Raw genomic sequence first — 25,020 nt, 5'->3', positions numbered from 1 at the left:
GGGGAGAATGTTGGGTTCCCTCCTTTAGTGGAAGCCCAATATTTTTGTTAGCCCAATAATAATTTGTTTGGCCCAAAAGAGTATTAATTTGTGTGGGCTAATTTTTTGGTGGAACATTCTACACTTTGAAGCACATGATTTGCACATGCTTTGTTAGAGATTACTTAGCTTCCTTTGGAAGCTTATTGGCGAGGTCATCTGGAAAAAGAAAAGGCAGTGGGTTTGGTTCCTCTCTGGAAGAAGAAAAACGTAGTGTGCATGTGTGTATTCGGTGGAGGAAGAAAAAGCTCTTGTGCATCCACTTTGTTCTCCTACACTACGGCAGATTATTCGGATCTTTGGGACAGATTACTTCCAGTTGGTAGCTCTCCATTTCAGCTCTGTTTTGGAGGATTTTGTTCATCTAATTTGGTGAGGTCTTCTCCTCTTGGTTGTTGTATTTGTTGGATACACCTAAGGGTGTGTGAGATCTTGTATCTCTTGTAAACCCATTTGTAAGAACCTTCGTTGATAGTGGAATCGGACTCCGGTCCCGTGGACGTACCTCACACTTTGAGGGAACCACGTAAAAATTCCTTGTGTTCGTTTGGTTTGTGGTTTGCGCATTTGGATTACGTTCGCTGCATTTATTCTATTTCCTTCGTGATTTACTTGTGGGAAATTCCGCGTATTTTTCCCAACACAACTGAATGCCCAATAGGGAACCACCACTTTCTTCACTTGTGCTTGGAACAAATTGAGTCAATACTTCAACTTGTGGCGATTCAAGGATTTCTGAGAGGCGGGCATCAACCCGAGCTTCCAAGAAATCAACGCCTTGATCATTGCAATCGACTGAGCTTTCACTTGTCATCCTTCCAGCTAATGGGTAGAAGAGAGATAAGGCATCTGAGAGCGATCTTTTTAGGAGAGAGGAAATCTCGGCTTGCTTGACGTTGCTAGTACTTTTATCATGTGAGTAGTAAAGAATAAGAGGGGCATAGATGGAAGGTGGAATGAATTGATCTAACATTGAGAGTCGAAAGGTTCTGAGGCGATCAGGCGTTTTAGAGGAAGGTTTGATGGACTCCTTGGAGATGGTTTCCATCTTAACCATCCGATAACCTTTGTGTGTGCTGAGGACAAAGAGATGATAGATTTGTTTTCTTGCTTGCTTGTGTTTGGATGAGATGCTATGTATGTGCTAAGGATAGCAAAGGAGTGTGATCAAGGTTGTAATTAAATAATGGTAGCCGACGACGTAACGATAGCTGTGGAGGAGTATCGAATGCTACGTAGCAGAACCCAGGTAACAGTCGCGTATCTTTTAATACTGTTTTTGGCGTCAAATCACGTGAAAGCGGTCGTTGCCAACTTGCCATCAACATTGAAAGGATAGTTTAATGGTGTAGAAGTAGGGATATTCTCGCTGTTTTCATTCTTTATTTTTCTTTGCTTTCGCTCCCAAGCTGCTGGCACATTGGGCACCTTATTGACTTTTTTGATTTAAAAAAAGAAAATAGCAGGTTTGCGCAGAGAGAGAGAGAGAGAGAGAGAGAGAGAGAGAGAGAGAGAGAGAGTATTGATCAGTACTATATATTACAACAGAGCAGGTGCAAGATATTCTTCCTTATCATTGAGAGAGAGAGAGAGAGAGAGAGAGAGAGTATTGATCAGTACTATATATTACAACAGAGCAGGTGCAAGATAATCTTCCTTATCATTTTCTTAATTTAAATTTCTAGGTGCAGAACGAGAGAAGTACTGTTTACTACGCCTGTTGTCAAACGTCCTAAATCGAGCATGATCAGTGGTTAGTTTTCATCTTTCTTATTTAATTGAGATTCGGGCGAGCATGCAAGAAGCAGAAGTGCGAGCTTAAAATCATCTTTAATTTTTTAATATAATAAATACATAAATTTGCAAGAGCGAGGATTGAGAGCATAAGTGAAGAGCCCTATTAGAAGATTATGTGACCAAGGCATGAGATGGAAACACTATCACGTGAAGTCTCGGACCCTTTCATCACCGCACCTCAATGTTGAGTACGTACACTTATACTTAGGCCCTACATCAATGTGTACGTACAAGATCATTTTTTTAAAATTATTTGACTTCAAAAATATTTTATTATGGTGCTATACCGGCCAGCTGCCTGTTCTGGATCTTCTTGTTCCAATCAAAGCATCTAGATCTGTATAACGAAAAATGTACCAAAGATGATAACATTTGCCAGATGCTGCGATTACCATCTAAACTTTTGAGTTCAAAAGAATATTACATATGTACATTAATCTGGTTGTATTGCCCCGACTCTAACCTGTGCAACGATGGATAACATTTGTCATCTTGCCTAGCCATCCCGTTTTCTATCGGAACATGAATGTTTGAGACGCAAATATTCGTACGTCTAGATGTCCGTCTCTGAAGCATTTTTGTCATGGATCTGATTGCAAAGCATATCCACATATAGAGTGTCGTAGATTCAGATTCTTTAGGGTCCCTCTCCTCACAAGTTGAAAATTGTATAAAAAAAAAAAAAAAGGGTCGTAGAAGGAAGCTCCAAGTTACAGTGCACTCACGCGACAAAAAGTTGAGTTATATACATGAAATTAATTCAAATTGCCAAAGAAAAAAGAAAACATTGCTTATTTGCTCTATTACCGTTAAAGCATCCAACTAAATACCAATTGACAATCATTGAAGACGTTGCCCAGACTCATATACTAGTTTGGGAGGAGATAATCAATAGTGCAGGACAATTTCCAGCCGTCCAATTTTTCACTTCAAAAGCGGAAAGAGGACTGAAAGCAACAACAAAGAGAATATTTGTATTATTTTGGTTTTTTGCTTAATAAAAGTCCAAAGTTGACACAAAAAAGAGATTAAATTATTTACACCGCCGGTGTAAACATTTATTTATTTCAAATCAATTACGTTGCGCCACATCGCAATATTCTATTAATTGGGACCACTGTTTTGATAGCGGCAGTGTATATAATTATTCTCCACAAAGAAACCTAACCTAAATGCATAAGAAATGAAACATGTATCTTTTTTAAGTCGCTGAAACAAAAGCCAGGAGGCTCGGGCCACCTCCTTAAATTTCATCACACGTATCGATTCCATCCATCGTGATCCATGCTTCTATTCCGCCAACATCACTCATGGAATCCAGCAGCACAGCAGTGTTCGAAACCTCCGGGCATCCTGCAGTACTCACCCAAACAGGCTTACCCCAACCGAAATCCGACTCAGAAAACGGAAACCTACACCAACTAGTAAATCTGAAGTAATCCACTTCCTCATCCAAGACCAACTCCACTCCCTCCTTTACACCCCTAGTAACCATATCATATCCATTTTCCCCCTGCAACTCTTTCAAATACTCACTGTCGATTCTCCCAATTGCTTCACTCGTCTTACTCACCAGCTCACCCAAACCCATCTCACTGTTTCCCGATACGTTCGGTGATCTCATGACCACGTTCCCAAACGTACTTTCCGATAAAGGCGGGTCCATCCTCCCCCTTATATTCACCCCATGGCCTGCCACCGACAAGCGGCTTCGATCACGCCCTTCTCGAGTCATGGCCCACTTCCAAATCGCTGCCGTTACCAACTTGACCCGTGTTGGTTGAAATGCGGTGTTGTCTCCTACTTCAGCCCTCAGAGCAGCTATTTTTGAGCTGCTGAAGCAGAACCTTCGAGCGTCGGCCCATTGTTCCACGCTCCCAAGAATCATCTCTTGCCCGGACTGTTCTTTGGGCGGGAAGAGAGAAGCGTCGGCCCAGTGTTCCACGCTCCCAAGAATCATCTCTTGCCCGGACTGTTCTTTGGGCGGGAAGAGAGAAGACGCGACAAAACTCGGGGCCACCAAATTGGTGTCGCCACGAGCCGCGGCCGCCCATGCCTTGACAAACATGCTCAAGGTGCATACGTCAGCAATTTTGTGGTTGATGGATATACCGATAGCCATACCCCCGCAGGTGAAGAAGTTCAATTGTATCCCTAGTAGCACACCATCACTCTCTTCACTTGTGCTCGGAACAAATTGATTTATTACTTGAACTTCTGGTGATTCGATAACTTCTGACAAGCGGATGTCAACCCGAGCTTCTAGGCAATCAACGCCTTGATCATCGCAGTCGACTGAGCTTTCGCCTTTCATCCTTCCAGCAAATGGGTAGTAGAGAGCTAAGGCATCAGAAAGCGATCTTTTCAAGAGAAGGGAAATCTCAGCTTGCTTGACGTTGCTAGTTCTTTTGTCATGCGAGTAGTAAAGAAGAAGTGGGAAATACATGAAAGGCGCAGAACACTGATCTAACAAAGAGAGCCGAAAGGTTCTGAGGCGATCGGGCGTTTTAGAGGAAGGTTTGATGGACTCCTTGGAGATGATTTCCACCTTAACCATAGCTGATAATCTTGGCGTGTGCTGAGGACAAAGAGATGATTGTTTTATTTGCTTGCCTGCCTGCAATTGTGTTTGGATTATGAGTGTGATCAAGGGTATAAATGAGTAGTAAGTAGGAAGGCCGATATAAGTTAGGAAACCAAGTTTTAGCACAACCTAAGCTTAGGAGTCGGTACGTTAGAAGTTGTTGGGTAGAATAGGTACTAGTTGACTAGCGACGTAAAATATATTGCATATCAATCTCTCAAATCGCTAGTACATCTTTTTGATGCGTGCGTGCTCCATAGCCATATATAGGTGTAGCTTAAAGTACAATTTGACGTATCGAATGACTAGCTGTTTGGGGGAGGCTCACTACCAAAGATAGACAGGCAAGTTGGGGCGCCTTATCTGCGAGCTCTCGGTGTGTGCTCTGCTTAGATCGCCGTTTGAAATGCCATTCTCAGTTATTCTTCGAGTTTCGCGCGTTCCTCTGTTGTGGTATATATCTATGCGGTTGGAATTCACCCATGTGGGTGATGGTGATAGCTGGCCAAAGTCAAGGATTGGATAGACTTTGCAGCTATTGAAGATCTTCTGATATCTCACTTATGGGCTGCTGGATTTGAGGCAGCCAAAGGAGACTTTTAGGCTGTCAAATTTGGACCTTTGATACCTCAGGCGTGCAAAGTAATGCTCTTGGGGTGTTTCTCTGGTTTCTCCCTATAAATACTGATGTATTTGAGAGGTTGAGAACTAGTGGGTGAGCTGATGAGAGTCTGAGAGGGTAAGGTCCTGAGAGAGGGAACTGGTTGCGGCTCTTCTCGAAGAGGTTTTTTCAAATTTGTATATATTGTGTGAGTATATATATAAATGAAAATTTTCCTTTGAAATCAGTATGTGTTGTGTGTGTGCGTGAATGACTCCTGGGGCACAACAATTGGTATCAGAGCTCTGGAGGAGCGAGAGGGTCACCGGAAATGGCGTTCAAACACAATGGTTTGAAATCGAAAAAAAAAAAAAGAACATAAATTTTTTTCCTTACCCACGAATCTGGAAGCTCTCGTCGATACAAGTTCAACGGCGCGAACGGTGCAGAGATTGGACCACCGAGGTGTGTGAGCCTCTGGGTGCTCTGTATTTTTTCCTCCTCTAGATTAATCTGGAGTAGTGTCGGCAGGAAAGAGAAGGAAAGCCACACAATGATTAAAGGAGGAAATGAGAAGTTATCCGTTGTGGCAGGCACCTATGGAGGGTAAATCGTGCCGTACGGGTGAATAGTGCCGTACGGGTGGATAGTACTATTCTGATACGCGGCTGAAATTGCACCGGAGGTCCCTAGAGTTCTGCAGATTTACGTTCAAGTCTTTGGAGTTGCAAAAAGTTGCAGTTCAACCCCTGGACATGTTTTGGACCATTCCGGATTCAACCCCGCACTCCGTTTTCCGTGTGGAGGCTCCTAAGTTGATGCGATTGCTTAGTGGAGCAGGAATCAAAGATTTGGAGGCTGATTGAGTTGTGAGGAGGCTTGTTGCAGCAAGGTAATCTGTTTGGGATGACCATGAGGGTCGTGATCTATCATAGTAAGCAATGATACATTCTTTCGAGCATTGTATCCCAGTTTGGGGATGTTGGAGAGCTCATCTGGTAATGACACAAGCGCTTACTGAGGGAAAGATCTGTTACCGATAGAGATCAAGGGCTGCTGGAAAAGCCTAGAATGGAACGGGGGTGGGCTGATAGGGATAAGGGAGTTGATGGTTGGAGAGCACACACAAACAGACTTCAAGGAAGCTACCCACATGAGGATTGACGGATTTGTGATTGGAGTTTGATCAGGGCAACCAAGGTGTTTGCGGAGATGATCAACAGGAATCAGAGGTAATTTGGATCAATCCGAAAACACCTGTCATCTGGTGATGTAGGTTTTTTATTTGGGCTACAGGAGGAGCTGATCGGATGGCGATTTCCAATCTAACAGATGAGGGGCCATCTATACAAGCTTGTGGGAGTGCAGCGGCAGATAGAGCTGATGCCGGGCATGGTCAAGTAGTATGGATGTGTATTGACAATGAACGGAAGAAGCAGTAGTTGCAGACGCACACGGAGCTACCCATTAGCACCCATCTTCGCTGTCTGCCTCCCCTCGCCGCCCGCCCAAGAAACCCGTAAGATCCAACCACAACTCAAGTCATTTGCTGTTAGGCACCAAACCGGGGAAACCCAACAGTTGTACACCGATGGCGACAAGAAGCGAACTGAGATCGTTATAGGATGCCGGAAACATCACCGCAGCACCACCAAACTTAGCCCCTCCGCCCAAACCCCTAAAAAACGTAGCCGTTAGGCATCAAACTGATGTAACCGAACAATCACATCGGTGGCTAAAACGAGACAGGAAAGCTGGAGAGAGGAAGAAAAACAGGAGATCCGGCGGCGACCATGTCCTCCTCCCCTTGAAAACTTGTAAGAGAGAGAGAGAGAGAGAGAGAGAGAGAGAAGAGGAGGAGGAGGAGGAGGATGAGTAGATCCATCCCCTCCCTCTGCCAAAAACCGGAGGGAGGGGAAGGAGGGAGGTTGGATGATGGCGGCTAGGGTTTTGATGTTTTTAGAGAAAGAGGTGGAAGAGAAATTCATTGTTGTATGCTACATAGTAATCTTTCAATTCCTTGTCTTGTTTGATGTGCAAGTGCGTATGCTCTCCCGTCCCCATTTAATAGTTCTTTTTGGGAGTTTGTACTGCTTTGTAATTACTTATTTCTTGTAATTTATAATGTTTTACGTGATTTTAAAAGCATTGTCTTACAGAAATAATCGAGATCTATCAAACAAAATTTATATTGAATAAAAATATAAAATTTATTATCAATTTAAATATATAATAATTAATTTTTTATCCAGCTAGAATAAAATAAAAAACTATTAAATGAGGACGGAGGGAAGGAGGGAGTATGTACTATTTACTTTACTCTAATTTATTCGTGTGGTCTTTGTTCTGTTGGGGTGGAGGGAAACGGTTTGAAATGAAAATGGACCGTTCAGTTAAGTTTCTCATCTTTTAAATTATTTTCCAGACATGGGTCCTATTTGTAAGTTGTGACAATTAAATTGGGACGGAGATAGTAGAAAACTTCTAACAGTCTAATAATTGAGGTGGGAAGTGCCTATACATCATACTGATCTTCTGATCAGGTACTGGCATATGTACAATATGGATTTTTCTAGATGACTCTCTCTTAATTTATTGGGTCTAATCGACATTCATTTTGGAGGTCGATCATGGTTTTTTTTAAAGGTGAATTTTTCTTACTAATTTTTGCAAGGCAATAAAAGTGTCTCGTCCGAGACCCAAATCTTAGATTGGTAAGATGTTAATTCAGGACACTTCTAAGGGGACAAGCCCTGCACCAACCTTTGGTGCACGTGTACATCATGCAAGTAGTATTTTCGTGGTAAAAATATATTGTGCTCACCTCACAAGTCACAACAATGCCAGAAGGCATCATCAATAATACTGTACTTATGTAAATTCAACAACCAAAACCAAAACCAAAACAAACAAACCCTGGCCAGAAAGTGGGTATGGCTGCTGCAAAATTCCCTTTTTTGCGGAAGCAAGAACATGTCGCATTTATGTTGTAGTAAAAGGCAAATACAGATGACAGCTCTAACGGGCCGAAAATACAAGATAACAACAAAAAATACAAAACACAAAAGCATAAACAAATTAAACAATAATTATAGTGCAAAATCCACAAGTCCACTCAAGACTGAGTTTTGAAATAACCAGATAGCATCAAGCAAAAATGGTTAGTATGCGTCTATATAAGTTTATTATTTGCTACGAATCAAGGGCATTTTAGGTACAAAGGGTCATCTTACGTGCTATAAATAAGAAGGTGCATGTATTGGATTTCCTGCATGCACATCTCTCTCTCTCTCTCACTCTTTCTCTCTCTTAGTGTGAGTTTTCTGAAGTGAGAAAACAAAAACAAAAAAAATGGTGGGCAAGGTATAGTAGAAGAAGCCACGAAGAAGAGGCAACAAGAGCATCAGCGAGAAAACAAGGGCAGAGAAAGTAGTCAACACCAATTACTGCAGAAGAAGAGGCAGCAAATTATACAATGCAACAAAGGGAAAGCTAGCAAGTTCAAGAGGAGCAGCTCCAACCTCGAAGAAGATGGTGCTTCTTCTTGCTTGCATAGCCTTTTCCACAATGTAATTTTGTACCTCGATCAAGTGACTTAACCCCTTTAAGTGTCCATTTGTCAAGGATTTTGAACCAGCTAGTTAAATTGATGGGAAGTGCTATAATACACACCCCTTATTTGGGTGTGTATCATATGCACCCTTATTAAAACACATTAAAATGTTATGATTCTCAAAATGTTATGAATCTATTGCTAAAAAGTTACGAATCATATTGATAAAAAGTTACGAATTTTTAGTATAAAAGTTACGATACGAAATAAAATGTTATGAATGACCGGTCCTACAAGAATTTTTTTATGAAGTGGCACAATATGAACCACACAATAAGTGCATATGGTACACACCTTAAAGGGGTGTGTATTGAAGACTTTCCCTAAATTGATAGTAGTATTACTTAGTACTACTTGTATTAGTTCAATTACTTATCTTGTCTGTTTCCCTCATGCACTATGAAGTTCCTTAATTAAACCTTAATTGGGGTTAATCTACTCTATTAGTTCACTAATTACATCACTTTATTTTCAAGTGCTTCAATGAATCAAACCTTGCTTGTTTAAGTATGAATTTAGTAACAAAAAAGAGTGACCAAGTGGTTCTCAAACTAGCTGTTTGTCTCATCAAACTAGCTGCAATTGGAGTATTTCTTAGCACAAGGAAAAGAAGAAGAGACTAGCTAGTTATCAAACACAAGGCTATTTCTTACTTGTTCGGGGCGGATTCTCTTCACTCGAATTCACACCACAATGGTTACTGGTTAGATTGGGTTAATTTGAATCACGTACTATATTAGAATTTAGGAAAAGTAAGGTGTTGGACCTAGAATGCCCCTATGGTTTTGGTTACATAATATCACTTTCTGCGATAGCTCTAAAAACAGACTTGCGGGTGTGTTGTCGAATGCTATAAAAAAATTAATTGAAGCCCTCCCTAATACTAATTGGTTTTAAGAATACGTGATGATAGAAAAGCGGTTCGACATAAGGAAAAAGTAAAGGTGAACATAAGAAGAGAGTAACGGAAAAGATTGGGTTGCGGCCCCCTTTTTTCCGTATAACATGCAGAAGATAGTTTTGGTGCATGCACAAATAAATACTACTATATATGTACTTATGGAGTAAAAATCCTGAGAAAATAAATGGACCCTCAAAGATGGGGCCAGTTTATGTGTAGTTCGCGAGAAAATAAACGGATAAAATGATTATCATCAATATTCTTAAGCTTATTTCCACATCAAACTAAGCATATTACACTTACTTCTTGCTAGATTAGTCAAGAATTAAATCTAATAGTGTCAATAACTGTCGTCATTGCTACATATCGCCCACAAGAGAGAGAGAGAGAGAGTACGAAATAAAAGAAAAGAGCAAAATTCTATCTCTCTACAAACAACTTTTTAAGCAAGTTTATTTTTAGCGAAAATCAAATGCAGGTGCTAAGGGACATACCCCAGAACCCATAACAAGCAACACAGGGAAACCAAAGCCTGGTACCCTAGCTATGGTCCAATGAAACAAATCAACCACACAAAAACGAAGCTTATAGCCAAATCAAACCAATACAAAGAGAAAGACAATCAACCATAATCTGAACCAAAGGCCTGAAACCTGAGCCGTTGTCCGGAACAAAAACCAAAACTAGCTAGACTGAAGAAAACAACGTGGAGAGATGTTCCAATCCCTGCATAGCAGTCTATTTTGTTCGGTACATACATACATCAGACGGTTACAAGTACATCTGTAAATTTAAATAAATGAGGCAATCTGATGTATGGTTAAAATAGTTGCCACTGTCAAAAGTGCAAATACAAATTATCGAGAAACGACCAATCCCGAGTTTTGCATCACGTACTACGTTCTTTGGGGTCTAGAATAACCCTAGGGAATTCTCGGATCACTGTTCGGGCTTTGTCTGGTCGTTATTTCAGTGCTACAGATTAGTTGAGGTGCATGTAAGCTAGTCCGGATATCTGGTTATGAAAAAAAGAACAGTCTAAACAAAAACTAAGAGATTCCAATATTAATGAGCTCATAAACACGTACGCGGGTCGATCCCAAGTATGCAATAACGAAGCACATACGCATGTTTTTTAAAACAACAAAAATAAATTTCATTAACTCATAACACAAAGTATAGAGATAATAGGAGCTTGAGTACACCAAATTAACCACCCAAGACCCTCTTCTCCTATGGAGAAAAGTCAACAACAGTGGTTTGAATGTGACGTGGAAACATCTTTTTCTTATTTAGTTTTCAATAAAACTTGGCCACAGACTTGATTCTGGAAATGTATTCTGGTTATTACAATAGATTAGTTGCAATTGAATTGGAAATATTACATTGCTAATACGAACTCAAGGGGTCAGCTCAAGTGGTAAGAAAGACAGAGATAGGTGTCTTACAAGCACAAATTTGTGCTTCGATTTCCACTATGTACCAAATTTATTTTGGGTCACTCTCCTCACAAGTTAAAATATGTGCAAAATCATTGTGGAAGGAAGCTCCGATTTGTAGTACGCCCGCGCGATTAAAAGTTGCGTTCCGCGAAATTGATTCAAATTACCCCAAAAGAAGCATTTCTTTTATGTTTTGATTACCATCTAAAAAATTTCACTGCAAAAGCAGAAAGAACACAGAAAGCAACAACAGAAGAAGAAGTTACCATCAAACTGGAAATTGCAATGGAAGTTGTTTAGATTGAAAAGGGCAAGAGAAACATAAATGCATAACAAAGGCATAACAACTAAGCAAAAAGTGAGTTTTGTCCTCATTCAAAAAAAAATCGCGTTTTTTTGTTTTGCGCTAAACTTTTGTAGATTATTGATTCGTCTCAACGAGAGGAATCGAAAAATCCAAAACATTTTACTCTTACCCAAAAATTTTGGGAAAATATCCACTTTTAAACACTTTGCACCTTTTTTGGCTTAAAAGTGGATATTTTCAAAAGTATTTGAGTAAAAGTATAAAAAAAAACTTTTCTGATTCTCGTTGAGGCGAATCAATAATTCACAAAAATTTGATGAAAAACTAATTAACAAACGTGAATTTTTTTGGAATAAGGAAAAAACTTCTAAAAAAATTTAAAAGTTCAGTGGAACCCAACTTGAAAAGCGTATATTTTAGTTACTTGTAACAAAACCCAGGACAGGAGCTTGGCCGCCTCTTCAAATTTCATCATAGCTACCGTCTTCAGCCATTGTGAACCATGCTTCTATTCCGCCAATATCGCTCATGGAATCCATCAACACAATAGTGTTCGGAGCAGCCCAACTTGCACTACTCGCCCAGACAGGCTTACCCCAACCGAAATCCGACTCAGAAAACGGAAACCTACACCAACTAGTAAACATGAACTTCCTTGTCAAGGAACCACTCCACTGCCTTCTTAGAATGCTCCACAACCATATCATATCCATTTTCCCCTTGCAACTCTTTCATACACTCACTGTCAATTTTCCCAACTGCTTCTCTCATCTTGCTCACCAGCTCACCCAAATCCAGCTCATGGTTTCCAAATACATCTGCTCCCCGGATGAGGTTCCCAAATGTGCATTCCTGTAATGGCGGCTCCATCCTCCCCCTTATATTCACCGCATGGCACGCCACTGACAGGCGGGATTGGTCACGCCCTTTCCGGTCCATGGCCCACTTCCAAATTGCTGCCGTTACCAACTCAACACACGTTGGTTGAAACGTGGTACTGGCTCCTACTTCACCTCTCAGAGCCGCTATTTTTGAGCTACTGAAGAAGAGCCTTCGAGTGTCTGCCCAATGTTTTGGGCTTTCAAAACTCATTGGCTGCCCAAACTGTTCTTTGGGCGGGAAGAGAGAGGACGTGACGAAACTAGGCGCCACCATATTGGTATCGCCAGGAGCCGTGGCTGCCCATGCCTCGACAAACATGCTTAAGGTGCATGCATCGGCAATTCTGTGGCAGATGGTTATACCAATAGCAATGCCCCCACAGTGGAAGTAGTTCAACTGAATGCCCAATAGGAAACCACCACTTTCTTCACTTGTGCTTGGAACAAATTGAGTCAATACTTCAACTTGTGGAGATTCAAGGATTTCTGAGAGGCGGGCATCAACCCGAGCTTCCAAGAAATCAACGCCTTGATCATTGCAATCGACTGAGCTTTCACTTGTCATCCTTCCAGCTAATGGGTAGAAGAGAGATAAGGCATCTGAGAGCGATCTTTTTAGGAGAGAGGAAATCTCGGCTTGCTTGACGTTGCTAGTACTTTCATCAAGTGAGTAGTAAAGAATAAGAGGGGCATAGATGGAAGGTGGAATGAATTGATCTAACATTGAGAGTCGAAAGGTTCTGAGGCGATCAGGCGTTTTAGAGGAAGGTTTGATGGACTCCTTGGAGATGGTTTCCATCTTAACCATCCGATAACCTTTGTGTGTGCTGAGGACAAAGAGATGATAGATTTGTTTTCTTGCTTGCTTGTGTTTGGATGAGATGCTATGTATGTGCTAAGGATAGCAAAGGAGTGTGATCAAGGTTGTAATTAAATAATGGTAGCCGACCCAAAAATGCTTGACGGAATCCTAGACCTAAAATAATGGGTTGCCCCAAGCGTAGGGCAGAGATCGACGTAGCACAATATCCGGTAAGACCGGAGTCGAATCCACAAAGACGGTAATGTGTGCTGACTAAAAATTCGGGTTATTATAATTTAAATGGGCTCTTAGGTAGCCACCCCTTGTCGTTTTGATTGAGATTAACTAAAACCTACGAAACTGATTGTTCTTTTCAAATAATTAAAAATGAGGTACGGTCGTAGGGTTCATAGCATTCGCAACCAGTCCGGATTAACCTGCTCCATTCAGTGTCCTTAAAAACGTTCGATTTTAGAGAAAAAAAGATACCCCGAGAGATGCGAACCTTTATGGTCGTCGTTTACCCATGCGCAGCGGAGAATAAGTTTTGATCCCCCATTCTCCCGTTCACATGGGCTCCGACAATGCCCGAGTTCGTCTAACGAATGTTCTTTACTAACCTAAAATTGCCTTTTCTTTACTGTTTGAAAATAGGAGCAGTGCCCGAACTGATCACAGTGTGTTAATCACCCCGCGACCCTACCTATACGACTACTCACTAATCATTGCACATGCAAGAAACAAAAGAAATCCTATTTTAAAACATGCTTCTATTACGCAAGATGGAAAATAAACAAGAAATATAAACTAATCAAAAACCAGCGAATAACTTTAATTAAGAACAGAAATTAAAATGAATTACCGGAGTGCGAGTAAATAAACAAAGCTTCAAAACTTGAAAGGAAACAAAATACTAAACAATATGTGCCGCGCAGCCCCGTCCGTCCTTTCTCCGCGGAAAGAAGTTCTGTCCGTGGTAAAACAGTGATCTCGGCAGCCCCGTCTGTCAATTCCCGATGGCGCAGCCCTCTCTCTCTTTTTATAATGCTACCAGTTATACTTGGCAGCCCTAAAATTCCCCCAAAGAATTATTAACTTTCAATTGCAATTCATTGATCTGGCCCACTACCAATGGCTTCTAGCCTTGCTCCCACGTGCACAGCTTTCATAAAGACCAAGAGTATTTCTAGTATCACCCACTTTTGCGCTAATCAAACTTATGTAAAGCCCATTAGGGCGTTAAGCCTCCAAATAATATGTTGGGCTTTCCCAAATCGCAATCCAGTCACATCTTCAAATCTCTATATCTTTAATTTAAAGCCAAATTCTACGCAAACGATCTGAGTGACCTGCAATCATGGAAATCGCATAAAAAGTATCAAGTAACTATATAAATTGGCAAGCATAGTATAGCTTAAGGAGATTAAATAGGTGCATTTAAGCACTCATCACACCCCCCAACTTACACTTTGCTAGTCCCGAGCAAAGAAAATAAAAAGCAACCAAAGAAAACAAATTAAAACTGATAGTTCTTTTAAACCCTCAGGCGGCCCTGGTAGGACGAGTGAAGTCTCGTGAGGGTTTTCAGCAATGATTACCCACAAAACACCGTGAATCCTGTCCACATAGAACCCAAAAACTGCAATGCAACTCATTGATACGCCAATGCCAAGAATATAGCATATGCAAAAAAATAGTTCTAGAGGCTATCAAAACATAAAAATAAATCATGGCACTCAAACTTAGCGTGTGTGAGCAAGGACTTTAACCACAAGTGAACCACAACTAAGTACTCTCTCCGGACCGAGTCTCGACTTCAATTCTTACCGTATTATGCACTCAACAAAAGAAAATACTCGAAACATGATGCATTTAATAAACTCTCAATGTGTGCGGGCGAAAGTTATACAATAGAGAATCAAAGTACCTCGCACACTTTAGACACGAAGGGAAAGCTTTTTAAGGTAGACATATGATCTTATGAAAGGAATGTCAAGCATTAAAGACTATCTATCCATCGAACCACAACTCATTGCCCCTAAGATCAAATAGGATTTTTATTCGGTTATATCGGTAGGCAAGGAAAAGTGCTTCAAATGTTAGGATAAATTATAGGCAAGTGTCCGAAATTAGGCCAAGATAACATAGGCAAGTATAAGAATGTTCGTCCTCTTTCAACCCTTTTCAACTCCGCCATATCCCTCATATTCTTCACCCTTCACACAATTTCAAGATGAAACAACTTATTTCATTCTTGTAACAAGTATATTGGTGTCTTCCCCTTATCTTTATTTTTTATTTTTTATTTATTTTATTCAAGTTTCAATCTCTTTTTTTTTTTTTTTGCATGGGGAAGAATACCGCAACTCTAGTACAACATTCTTGAAACACTTATCATATTCTCTTCAAAAATTAACTTTCACATGATTAGCTCGCCATTCTCAAGACACAATTTGGTTGGTGAAGGTTAACAAGAAAAAGGCTCATGCAAAAGGCACAATGTGGCTTGCAATGGATAAAGTGTTTAAGAAAAAGAAACGAACCGGCTCAAAGCAAAAAAATGGCCTACTATCATCTCCTAGGGGCAATACAACCATATAACTTTCCATTCCCAAAAGAAGACATAATAGGCATGCATTAAGTCCTAATACTTGACGACAAAGATAATGAGATCGACAACGATTAAGCTTCTTTCTCTTTCTTTCTTTTTTATGACAAACGAAGAGTTTATGTGACGTCGCTCCAAAGAAAGATAAGGCACTAAAGCTTACATGGGCATAAGTCTCCACTAATCTAGCCATTGAAAGCACTCAAGTCACAACTCACAAACAATCAAGGTCCAAGAAATGTGCAGTGTAAAGATGCTAAGAATGTATGCCAGAATAAATTTCTATCGCCAAGTTAGCAAAAAAAAACTACCATGCAATATCATATTCAAGTAATGCCCAACAATTCTCAACACTAGCAACCAACAAGTAGATATCGCAATCTCCAAGACTCAAGCAAACAGGATCCAACAAGTATTTTTTTTAATTTTCAAATTTTTTTTTAACAAAATAAAGAACAAAGTGATTCCTCCCCCCAACTGGAACTATTCAATGTCCGCATTGAAGGTATGAAAAATAAAGATAAGACAGAAACGTAAAAGAGAAGAGAGATATCACCTCGAAAAGGAGAGGCTAAGCAGAGAAAATTATAGAAAGAGGGAGACCCCCCAACTTAGATCGAACAACCTGCAAAATGTGAGCCTCCAAGACAGCAAGAAAAATAACTAAAAAAAAAATAAACAATGCAAGAAATAAAATAAAAGACAAAAAATCATCCACTTTCTTCACGCGAAAGACACGAGTACTACTTTTCTTCCCATTTCTCAAGCAAGAAACGGGTGGCTATACCAGACCAAAAAAAAAAAAAATTATGTACAAGCAGCCAAACGTAGGTACCGAATATTTATCATGCCAATGAAAGCTAAGACAATGAACATAACGCTCCATTCTACACCTTTTATCAAGAATTGAACCCGACCGTGCCATAAGATAAGATACTTCGAGTAGCACATTTGCCGAATTCGTTTTAGACATTTAAATTCCAACAAATGTATAGCCCAAACTAGATCAATTTTCAAAGCGTTGACAAAATCCACAAGATATGGATGATAAACTAAATTAAATTCATCAACACCAAGAAAATCAATCAGCTCCACATTTAAAAACTCTTGCGAAAGTGTAGATTCAGTAGCAGGAGTGGCACAATCTAGAGCTGAGAGTACTTGATTATTCAGTGCAACTATTGGCAATGACTCCTCAAAAGGCATATAACATGGTGCAACTATAGGCAATGACTCCTCAAAAGGCATATAACCTGGTGCAACTATAGGCAATGACTCCTCAAAAGACATATAGCCTTCATTAATGACAAGTAGCTCTATTTCCTCTTTTTCTCTCGCATCAGAATTCTTAGGAAGTGGCTCTTTTTCCCTCGCATCAGAATTAATATCCTCAGAAAGTGACTCTATTTCCTCTCTTTCTCTGGCATCAAAATTGGTGTCCTCAGAACTTTTGGTCAACTCACTAAATTGGAGCTTTTGGGTTAATTCATCTAAGAAATCCCAAGCGTCTTCAGGGGTTTTATCCAGAAATTCGTCAGTGGACCTAAAATCCACCTCGCATGACTTAAGGTTTAAACCACGGCAAAAGATAACCAGAAGACTGCCAAGCTCACAATTAAACGACCAAGAGAATACAACAAATTTAAATCGCTCCCAACACTGTGACAAAGACTCATCATCATGTTGAGAGAAATCTGATAGTTCTTGTAAAAGCATGTGAGTCTCATATGAGGGATTGAAATGATTGAAAAATTGTATTACAATCTCACCCCATGTCAATCTTGGACTCAAACAATTAAACCAATCTAGAGCACTATCACGCAAAGATGCTGGGAATATATGTAAAAGAGCCACTTCATCACTAGCAAAAGCTTCCTCAAGTTTATGAACATGCGAAAAATGATTTTCTGATGCAAAACCATAAAATATAGGAAGCGACACTGAACAATCAAATTGTTTTGCATAACCTCCATACCTCCCCGCAAAATGGGCCATTTTTTTTTTTGCTTTTCAACGATAAAAATAAATAAATAAATAAAAATAATAATAATAACTACTCGAATTCTTAACACACGTTACCGTCCCCGGCAACGGCGCCAAAAATGCTTGACGGAATCCTAGACCTAAAATAATGGGTTGCCCCAAGCGTAGGGCAGAGACCGACGTAGCACAATATCCGGTAAGACTGGAGTCGAATCCACAAAGACGGTAATGTGTGCTGACTAAAAACTCGGGTTATTATAATTTAAATGAGCTCTTAGGTAGCCACCCCTTGTCGTTTTGATTGAGATTAATTAAAACCTACGAAACTCTTTTCAAATAATTAAAAATGAGGTACGGTCGTAGGGTTCATAGCACTCGCAACCAGTCCGGATTAACCTGCTCCATTCAGTGTCCTTAAAAACGTTCGATTTTAGAGAGAAAAAGATACCCCGAGAGATGCGAACCTTTATGGTCGTCGTTTACCCATGCGCAGCGGAGAATAAGTTTTGATCCCCCATTCTCCCGTTCACATGGGCTCCGACAATGCCCGAGTTCGTCTAACGAATGTTCTTTACTAACCTAAAATTGCCTTTTCTTTACTGTTTGAAAATAGGAGCAGTGCCCGAACTGATCACAGTGTGTTAATCACCCCGCGACCCTACCTATACAACTACTCACTAATCATTGCACATGCAAGAAACAAAAGAAATCCTATTTTGAAACATGCTTCTATTACGCAAGATGAAAAATAAACAAGAACTATAAACTAATCAAAAACCAGCGAATAACTTTAATTAAGAACAGAAATTAAAATGAATTACCGGAGTGCGAGTAAATAAACAAAGTTTCAAAACTTGAAAGGAAACAAAATACTAAACAATATGTGCCGCGCAGCCCCGTCAGTCCTTTCTCCGTGGAAAGAAGTTCTGTCCGTGGTAAAACAGTGATCTCGGCAGCCCCGTCTGTCAATTCCCGATGGCGCAGCCCTCTCTCTCTTTTTATAATGCTACCAATTATACTTGGCAGCCCTAAAATTCCCCCAAAAAATTATTAACTTTCAATTGCAATTCATTGATCTGGCCCACTACCAATGGCTTCTAGCCTTGCTCCCACGTGCACAGCTTTCATAAAGACCAAGAGTATTTCTAATATCACCCACTTTTGCGCTAATCAAACTTATGTAAAGCCCATTAGGGCGTTAAGCCTCCAAATAATATGTTGGGCTTTCCCGAATTGCAATTCAGTCACATCTTCAAATCTCTATATCTGTAATTTAAAGCCAAATTCTACGCAAACGATCTGAGTGACCTGCAATCATGGAAATTGCATATAAAGTATCAAGTAACTATATAAATTGGCAAGCATAGTATAGGTTATGGAGATTAAATAGGCGCATTTAAGCACTCATCAACGACGTAACGATAGAGCTGTGGGGGAGTATCAAATGCTACATAGCAGAACTCAGGTAAACAGTCGCGAATCTTTTAAAACTGTTTTTGGTGTCAAATCACTTGAAAGCGGTCGTTGCCAACTTGCCATCAACATTGAAAGGAAAGAGTCAATCAACAGTAGGTACAGTTGCTCATTGTTTGGTTTAGTCATAAGGGTAGTTTGATGGTGTAGAAGTAAGGATCTTCTCGCTGTTTTTCTTGTTTCATTCTTTATTTTTCTTTGCTTTCGCTCTTAAGCTGCTGGCACATTGGGCACCTTATTGACTTTTTTTGATTTAAAAAAAAAAAGAAGCAGGTTTGCGCAGGGAGAGAGAGAGAGAGAGAGAGAGAGAGTATTGATCAGTACTATATATTACAACAGAGCAGGTGCAAGATAATCTTCCTAATCATTTTCTTAATTTAAATTTCCAGGTGCAGAACGGAAGAAGTACTGTTTACTATGCCTGTTGTCAAACGTCCTAAATCGAGCATGATCAGTGGTTAGTTTTCATCTTTCTTATTTAATTGAGATTCGGGTGAGCATGCAAGAAGCAGAAGTGCGAGCTTAAAATTATCTTTAATTTTTTAATATAATAAATACTTAAATTTGCAAGAGCGAAGATTGAGAGCATGAGCGAAGAACCCTACCGGAAGAGTATGTCACGATCCAAAACCGATCCTGGAAGTCGTGACCGGCCAAGCGGGTGTTAAGCCGCCGAAGGCCTGCTTATAATCTAGTTTAGGGATTTCTAACATCATCATCTTTTTAAACCATAGAATTCCAAGTGTGCGGAAGCGTAGAATAAATAAGATAATTCCAGAACTTCTAAGTGTACAAGTATAATAAATACAAACCATTAGACACCACTTGATTCTCCATGGTTATTCTAGAAACCCATTCAGTCCATAACTTGCTATCTATCTTAACTTGAAAAATTGGAAAAGGTTTTCATAAGCCGAAGCTCGGGTGAGAAACGTATACCAAAATTACAAGTTTGACCATGGAAATACCTTACTCAGTAAAACAATTCAAGAACCAAACAACATTTCAAGTATTCTCATCAAATTTTCCAGTAACATGCATTTTGATCCATAAATTCATTTCTTTGGTCCAAAAGACGGACCATTTTCTTCTTTCCTTTCACTTTTGCACATTCAAGCGATAATAACATTCAACGGTATTTTTGCCAATCGGTTGGAGAGCAACCCCATTGGAGAGTGGTAAGATATCATTACCCAGTGATGCCTGACTGCATCTCCTACCTTATTACTTCACGCCACTAGTATCTTTACCCGTCCCCTAGCACTCGGGACACCGTTCGAATGAATCATATTATCACAAGCATGTACCAGTAACAATTCCAGTTTCCAAAACATATTGCCATGATCTAGTCTTTAACCGTAACACGCAAGATTTATAAACAAGCCATCGCAAGTATTTCTATTTAACAACAGTAATTAAACCAAGTAAGAAGCTCAAATCCCACATTTTTTTGCATATTCAAGCAATGACATTTTATTCCAAAATTTAGAAAAGACATGTAACTAAGGTATGCGCAACTCACCTTTAAGAAGTGTTTAATTCATCACGTATGCGAGATACTTTATTGAACTCGTACCAACTCCATTGAACTGGTACCTAAGTAGAAATGCACTGATTATCACTAACCCATAAATATTGCTCAGTAATTTGTCTGAATTAGTACACCCTTGGAGGACCCGTAACAATACTAGCTTGTGAGGTCGGAGTATGACCTTTTAGGACCTCAATTGAGGGTTAACCAAAATCACCATATTGGCAAAAGAAGTTTATGAAGGTTAGGGGACTGAACAAACACAATTTGAGGAGTTGGGTGATTATAGAATTCCAATTGGCTACACTACATCTTTTTCCACAACTCAGAGGCTAATAGTATAGATATTTCAAGACCCAAATTGAACAATCAAATCACTGGGTTTGGTTCGGGAGTTCGTAGGTGCTACTCCAGTAAGCAGCCGAGAAGTTCAATTGAAGTTTCTAAGACTCTCATTTGGGTTTTAATTCGTTGTTAGTCCGAACCCCAGCGACAAGTCCCTGTTCAAAAATAATAATTCTAATTTTGAGATGCAAATGGTTATGGGTTACACTAAAGATACATTTTTTTCCCCTACTCTTATGTAAACTAGGGACTGAGAAATGAAGTTTACCGTGAGAAAGAGGAGAGAGATTCTGATATAATATGAACGGAAAGACAGTCGGCAGTCAGCGTGAGAGGTAGGACGAACAGGAGTTGTGCTGCTGCTGCTTCTTTCCCTTTCTGTTTTCCCTTTTTTTTTTCATTAGTTCCCATAAATACCCTAGAATATATCATAGTTATCACAAATTAGAAGCTTGTGCTGAATAACCACCCACGTGTCATTTAATTTGAATCACATGAGACATGTGGCATTGTGCATCAAATTGTCACGACTTCTATCCGATCGCGTCCAAATTCCGGTCTGCGAAAATTCTCATAAATTCAACATAGACTAATTAAAATATGAGGACTATCGTTGTGGTGTCCGATTTTTAAGGAAAAATCTCGACTTTGGGTAGCTCGTACCATGTAACAAATGTAACTCAATTGTCCCCTAGTATTTACAAAATTAAATCAGAAATCACACATTCACTCGAATAACGATACACTTCGCATAGCCCAACTTACTATTAGAATTAAGTCAGAGTATCGAGTTTCTATTCGGGTCACATGACTAGAATTTTAGAAGTCAGAATTTTACAGATTATGTGACCAAGACATGAGATGGAAACACTATCACGTGAAGTCTCGGACCCTTTCATCACCACACCTCAATGTTGAGTACGTATGCTTATACTTAGGCCCTACATCAATGTGTACATACAAGATCATTATTTGAATTCGAAAATATTTTATTATGGTGCTATACCAGCTGCCTGTTCTGGATCTTCCTGTTCCAATCAAAGCATCTGGATCTGTATAACGAAAAATTTACCAAAGATGATAACATTTGCCAGATGCTGCGATTACCATCTAAACTTTTGAGTGCAAAAGAATATTACATATGTACATTATTAATCTGGTCATATTGCACGGGCTCTCACCTGCGCAACGATGGATAACATTTGTCATCTTGCCTAGCCATCACGTTTTCTATCGGAACAGGAATGTTTTGAGACACAAATATTCATTCGTCTAGATGTCTGTCATTTTTGTCATTGGAAATGTAACTGTACAGGACAGTCCGATAATTTCGACACCGTGTCGAAGCTTTTGACTGGTAAGTACGGAGTATTTTCTATGGATAATTGGATACCATACTTGTGAAATAGCTCCAAACAAAAGCTTCCGTTTGACCTCAAGCAATCCATCAACCATAAGTGTTTTTTTTTTTTTTTTTTTGTGATCGACAAAGAAAAATTTTATTAAACAAAAACAGGATTACAAAGGATAAAGAGACAAAGGAAATTTTTTTTTTTTTTATCAAAATAAAAAAGAGACAAGCAAATAAGGCATCACAACAGAAAGACCATGACATCCCAACGAGTGCTCTAATCTCGCCAAAATAAAGGTGCACTGTTCTAACTTCCCAACATGCACTACTCACCCAAACTGGCTTACCCCAACCAAAATCTGACTCATAATGTGCTTTTCATTTCTTTGCGCCCAATAACATCGATCTGATTGCAAAGTATATCAACATATAGAGTGTCGTAGATTCAGATTCTATAGGGTCCCTCTCCTCACAAATTGAAAATTGTAAATAATAATAATAATAATAATAATAATAATAATAATCAAAGGAATCTCCAATTTATAGTGCACTCACGCGACAAAAAGTTGCCTTATATACATGAAATTAATTCAAATTGCCAAAGAAAAAAGAAAACATTGCTTATTTGCTCTATTACCGTTAAAGCATCCAACTCAATATCAATTGGCAATGAGTGAAGAGGTTAACCAGACTCATATACTAGTTTGGGAGGAGATAATTAATTGATGCAGGACAATTTCCAGCCGTCCAAATTTTCATTGGAAAAGCGGAAAGAGCGCGGAAAGCAACAACAAAGAGAATATTTGTATTATTTTGGTTTTGTGCTTAATAAAAGTCCAAAGTTGACACAAAGAAGAGATTAAATTATTTATACCGCGGGTGTAAACATTTTATTTCCTTCAAATCAATTACGTTGCGCCACGTCGCAATATTCTATTAATTGGGACTACTGTTTTGATGACATATCGCAGTGTATATAATTTATTCTCTACAAAGAAAGCCAGGAGGCCCCGGCCACCCCCTTAATTAAATTTCATCACACGTATCGATTCCATCCATTGTGATCCATGCTTCTATTCCGCCAACATCACTCACGGAATCCAGCAGCACAGCCAAGTTCGAAACCCCCGGCCATCTCGCAGTACTCACCCAAACAGGCTTACCCCAACCGAAATCCGACTCGTGAGTCGGAAACCTACACCAACTAGTAAATCTGAAGTAATCCACTTCCTCATCCAAGACCAACTCCACTTCCTCCTTTGCACCCCTAGTAACCATATCATGTCCATTTTCCCCCTGCAACTCTTTCAAATACTCACTGTCGATTCTCCCAATTGCTTCCCTCGTCTTACTCACCAGCTCACCCAAACCCATCTCACCGTTTCCCGATGCGTTCGGTGATCTCCTGACCACGTTCCCAACCGTACTTTCCGATAAAGGCGGGTCCATCCTCCCCCTTATATTCACTCCATGGCATGACACCGACAAGTGGCTTCGATCACGCCCTTCTCGAGTCATGGCCCACTTCCAAATCGCTGCCGTTACCAACTCGACCCGCGTTGGTTGAAACGCGGTGCTGGCTCCTACTTCAGCCCTCAGAGCAGCTATTTTTGAGCTGCTGAAGCAAAACCTTCGAGTGTCGGCCCAGTGTTCCACGGTTCCAAGAATCATCTCTTGCCCGGACTGTTCTTTGGGCGGGAAGAGAGAAGACGCGACGAAACTCGGGGCCACCAAATTGGTGTCGCCACAAGCCGCGGCCGCCCATGCCTTGACTGTGGAAACTTTATATCCATCTTAAAACCAATTGGCAATGAGTGGAAATGTCCCAAATGTTATTAAGTGATCACCCATTTTACTTCCAAGCAATGTGAGATTCTATTTCTTTAACATCCCCCTCACGTGCAGCCGCGTTAGAGATCTGTCACGTGTGACCACTTTTGGATCCTATCATCGTGCAGCCTTTTTGCTGGTCTGTCATCGTGGGGTGTGGATTGTTAATTTTTAAAATGTGGAGTGGAACGGGCCCCGCTCTGATACCATGTGGAAACTTTATATCCATCTCAAAGCCAATTGGCAATGAGTGAAGAGATCTCATATGTTATTAAGTGATCACCCATTCCACTCTCAAGCAATGTGGGATTCATTTCCTCAACATCCCCCCTCACGTGCAGCCGCGTTTGAGGTCTGTCACGTGTGGCCACTTTTGGATCCTATTATCGTGCAGCCTTTTTGCTGGTCTGTCATCCCCCTCAAGGTGCATGCGTCAGCAATTTTGTGGCTGATGGATATATCGATAGCCATACCCCCACAGGTGAAGAAGTTCAATTGTATGCCTAGTAGCACACCATCACTCTCTTCACTTGTGCTCGGAACAAATTGATTTATTACTTCAACTTCTGGTGATTCGATAACTTCTGACAAGTGGATGTCAACCCGAGCTTCTAGGCAATCAACGCCTTGATCATTGCAGTCGACTGAGCTTTCGCCTTTCGTCCTTCCAGCAAATGGGTAGTAGAGAGCCAAGGCATCCGAAAGCGATCTTTTCAAGAGAAGGGAAATCTCAGCTTGCTTGACGTTGCTAGTTCTTTTGTCATGCGAGTAGTAAAGAAGAAGTGGGAAATAGAGGAAAGGCGCAGTGAACTGATCTAACAAAGAGAGCCGAAAGGTTCTGAGGCGATCAGGCATTTTAGAGGAAGGTTTGATGGACTCCTTGGAGATGATTTCCACCTTAACCATAGCTGATAATCTTGGTGTGTGCTGAG

At 40.2% G+C, this 25,020-nt stretch overlaps 4 protein-coding genes across 4 annotated transcripts; all 4 read right to left on the bottom strand.

Moving 5' to 3' along the window:
- Positions 1-631: 631 nt before the first annotated feature.
- On the bottom strand, positions 632-1,087 carry LOC131298749 (stemmadenine O-acetyltransferase-like). Its single transcript, XM_058324222.1, has one exon. The coding sequence runs from the start codon at positions 1,085-1,087 to the stop codon at positions 632-634; it is 456 nt and encodes a 151-aa protein (XP_058180205.1).
- A 1,774-nt stretch (positions 1,088-2,861) lies between these two features.
- On the bottom strand, positions 2,862-5,598 carry LOC131336534 (stemmadenine O-acetyltransferase-like). The gene is made up of 2 exons (XM_058372411.1): positions 5,418-5,598; positions 2,862-4,453 (listed from the first exon to the last, which is right to left on the bottom strand). Exon 2 carries the CDS (start codon positions 4,391-4,393, stop codon positions 3,080-3,082), a length of 1,314 nt encoding a protein of 437 aa, XP_058228394.1. The 5' UTR covers positions 4,394-4,453; positions 5,418-5,598; the 3' UTR covers positions 2,862-3,079.
- A 5,209-nt stretch (positions 5,599-10,807) lies between these two features.
- On the bottom strand, positions 10,808-24,994 carry LOC131298748 (stemmadenine O-acetyltransferase-like). The gene is made up of 3 exons (XM_058324221.1): positions 24,562-24,994; positions 23,454-24,051; positions 10,808-11,911 (listed from the first exon to the last, which is right to left on the bottom strand). Exons 1-3 carry the CDS (start codon positions 24,992-24,994, stop codon positions 11,746-11,748), a joined length of 1,197 nt encoding a protein of 398 aa, XP_058180204.1. The 3' UTR covers positions 10,808-11,745.
- LOC131336337 (stemmadenine O-acetyltransferase-like) lies at positions 11,921-13,044 on the bottom strand. The gene has a single exon (XM_058372126.1). The coding sequence runs from the start codon at positions 12,971-12,973 to the stop codon at positions 11,921-11,923; it is 1,053 nt and encodes a 350-aa protein (XP_058228109.1). The 5' UTR covers positions 12,974-13,044.
- Positions 24,995-25,020: the final 26 nt, after the last annotated feature.

The sequence above is a fragment of the Rhododendron vialii genome, chromosome 8a, assembly GCF_030253575.1.
Source record: "Rhododendron vialii isolate Sample 1 chromosome 8a, ASM3025357v1".
Classification (NCBI taxonomy): domain Eukaryota; kingdom Viridiplantae; phylum Streptophyta; class Magnoliopsida; order Ericales; family Ericaceae; genus Rhododendron; species Rhododendron vialii.
The sequence above is the reverse complement of the archived record's forward strand: the minus strand, read 5'-3'. Positions and strand labels throughout refer to the sequence as shown.

What these genes read in the sequence shown, in the direction of transcription:
- LOC131298749 (XM_058324222.1), bottom strand. Translation starts at nt 1,087, where the DNA reads ATGGAAACCATCTCCAAGGAGTCCATCAAACCTTCCTCTAAAACGCCT.
- LOC131298748 (XM_058324221.1), bottom strand. Translation starts at nt 24,994, where the DNA reads ATGGTTAAGGTGGAAATCATCTCCAAGGAGTCCATCAAACCTTCCTCT. An exon ending in GAACTTCTTCACCTGTGGGG is followed by an intron (nt 24,052 to 24,561) that starts GTATGGCTATCG and finishes ATTGGTTTTAAG; the next exon opens with ATGGATATAAAGTTTCCACA. An exon ending in AGATTTACTAGTTGGTGTAG is followed by an intron (nt 11,912 to 23,453) that starts GTTTCCGACTCA and finishes TAGTTGGTGTAG; the next exon opens with GTTTCCGTTTTCTGAGTCGG.
- LOC131336337 (XM_058372126.1), bottom strand. Translation starts at nt 12,973, where the DNA reads ATGGTTAAGATGGAAACCATCTCCAAGGAGTCCATCAAACCTTCCTCT.
- LOC131336534 (XM_058372411.1), bottom strand. Translation starts at nt 4,393, where the DNA reads ATGGTTAAGGTGGAAATCATCTCCAAGGAGTCCATCAAACCTTCCTCT.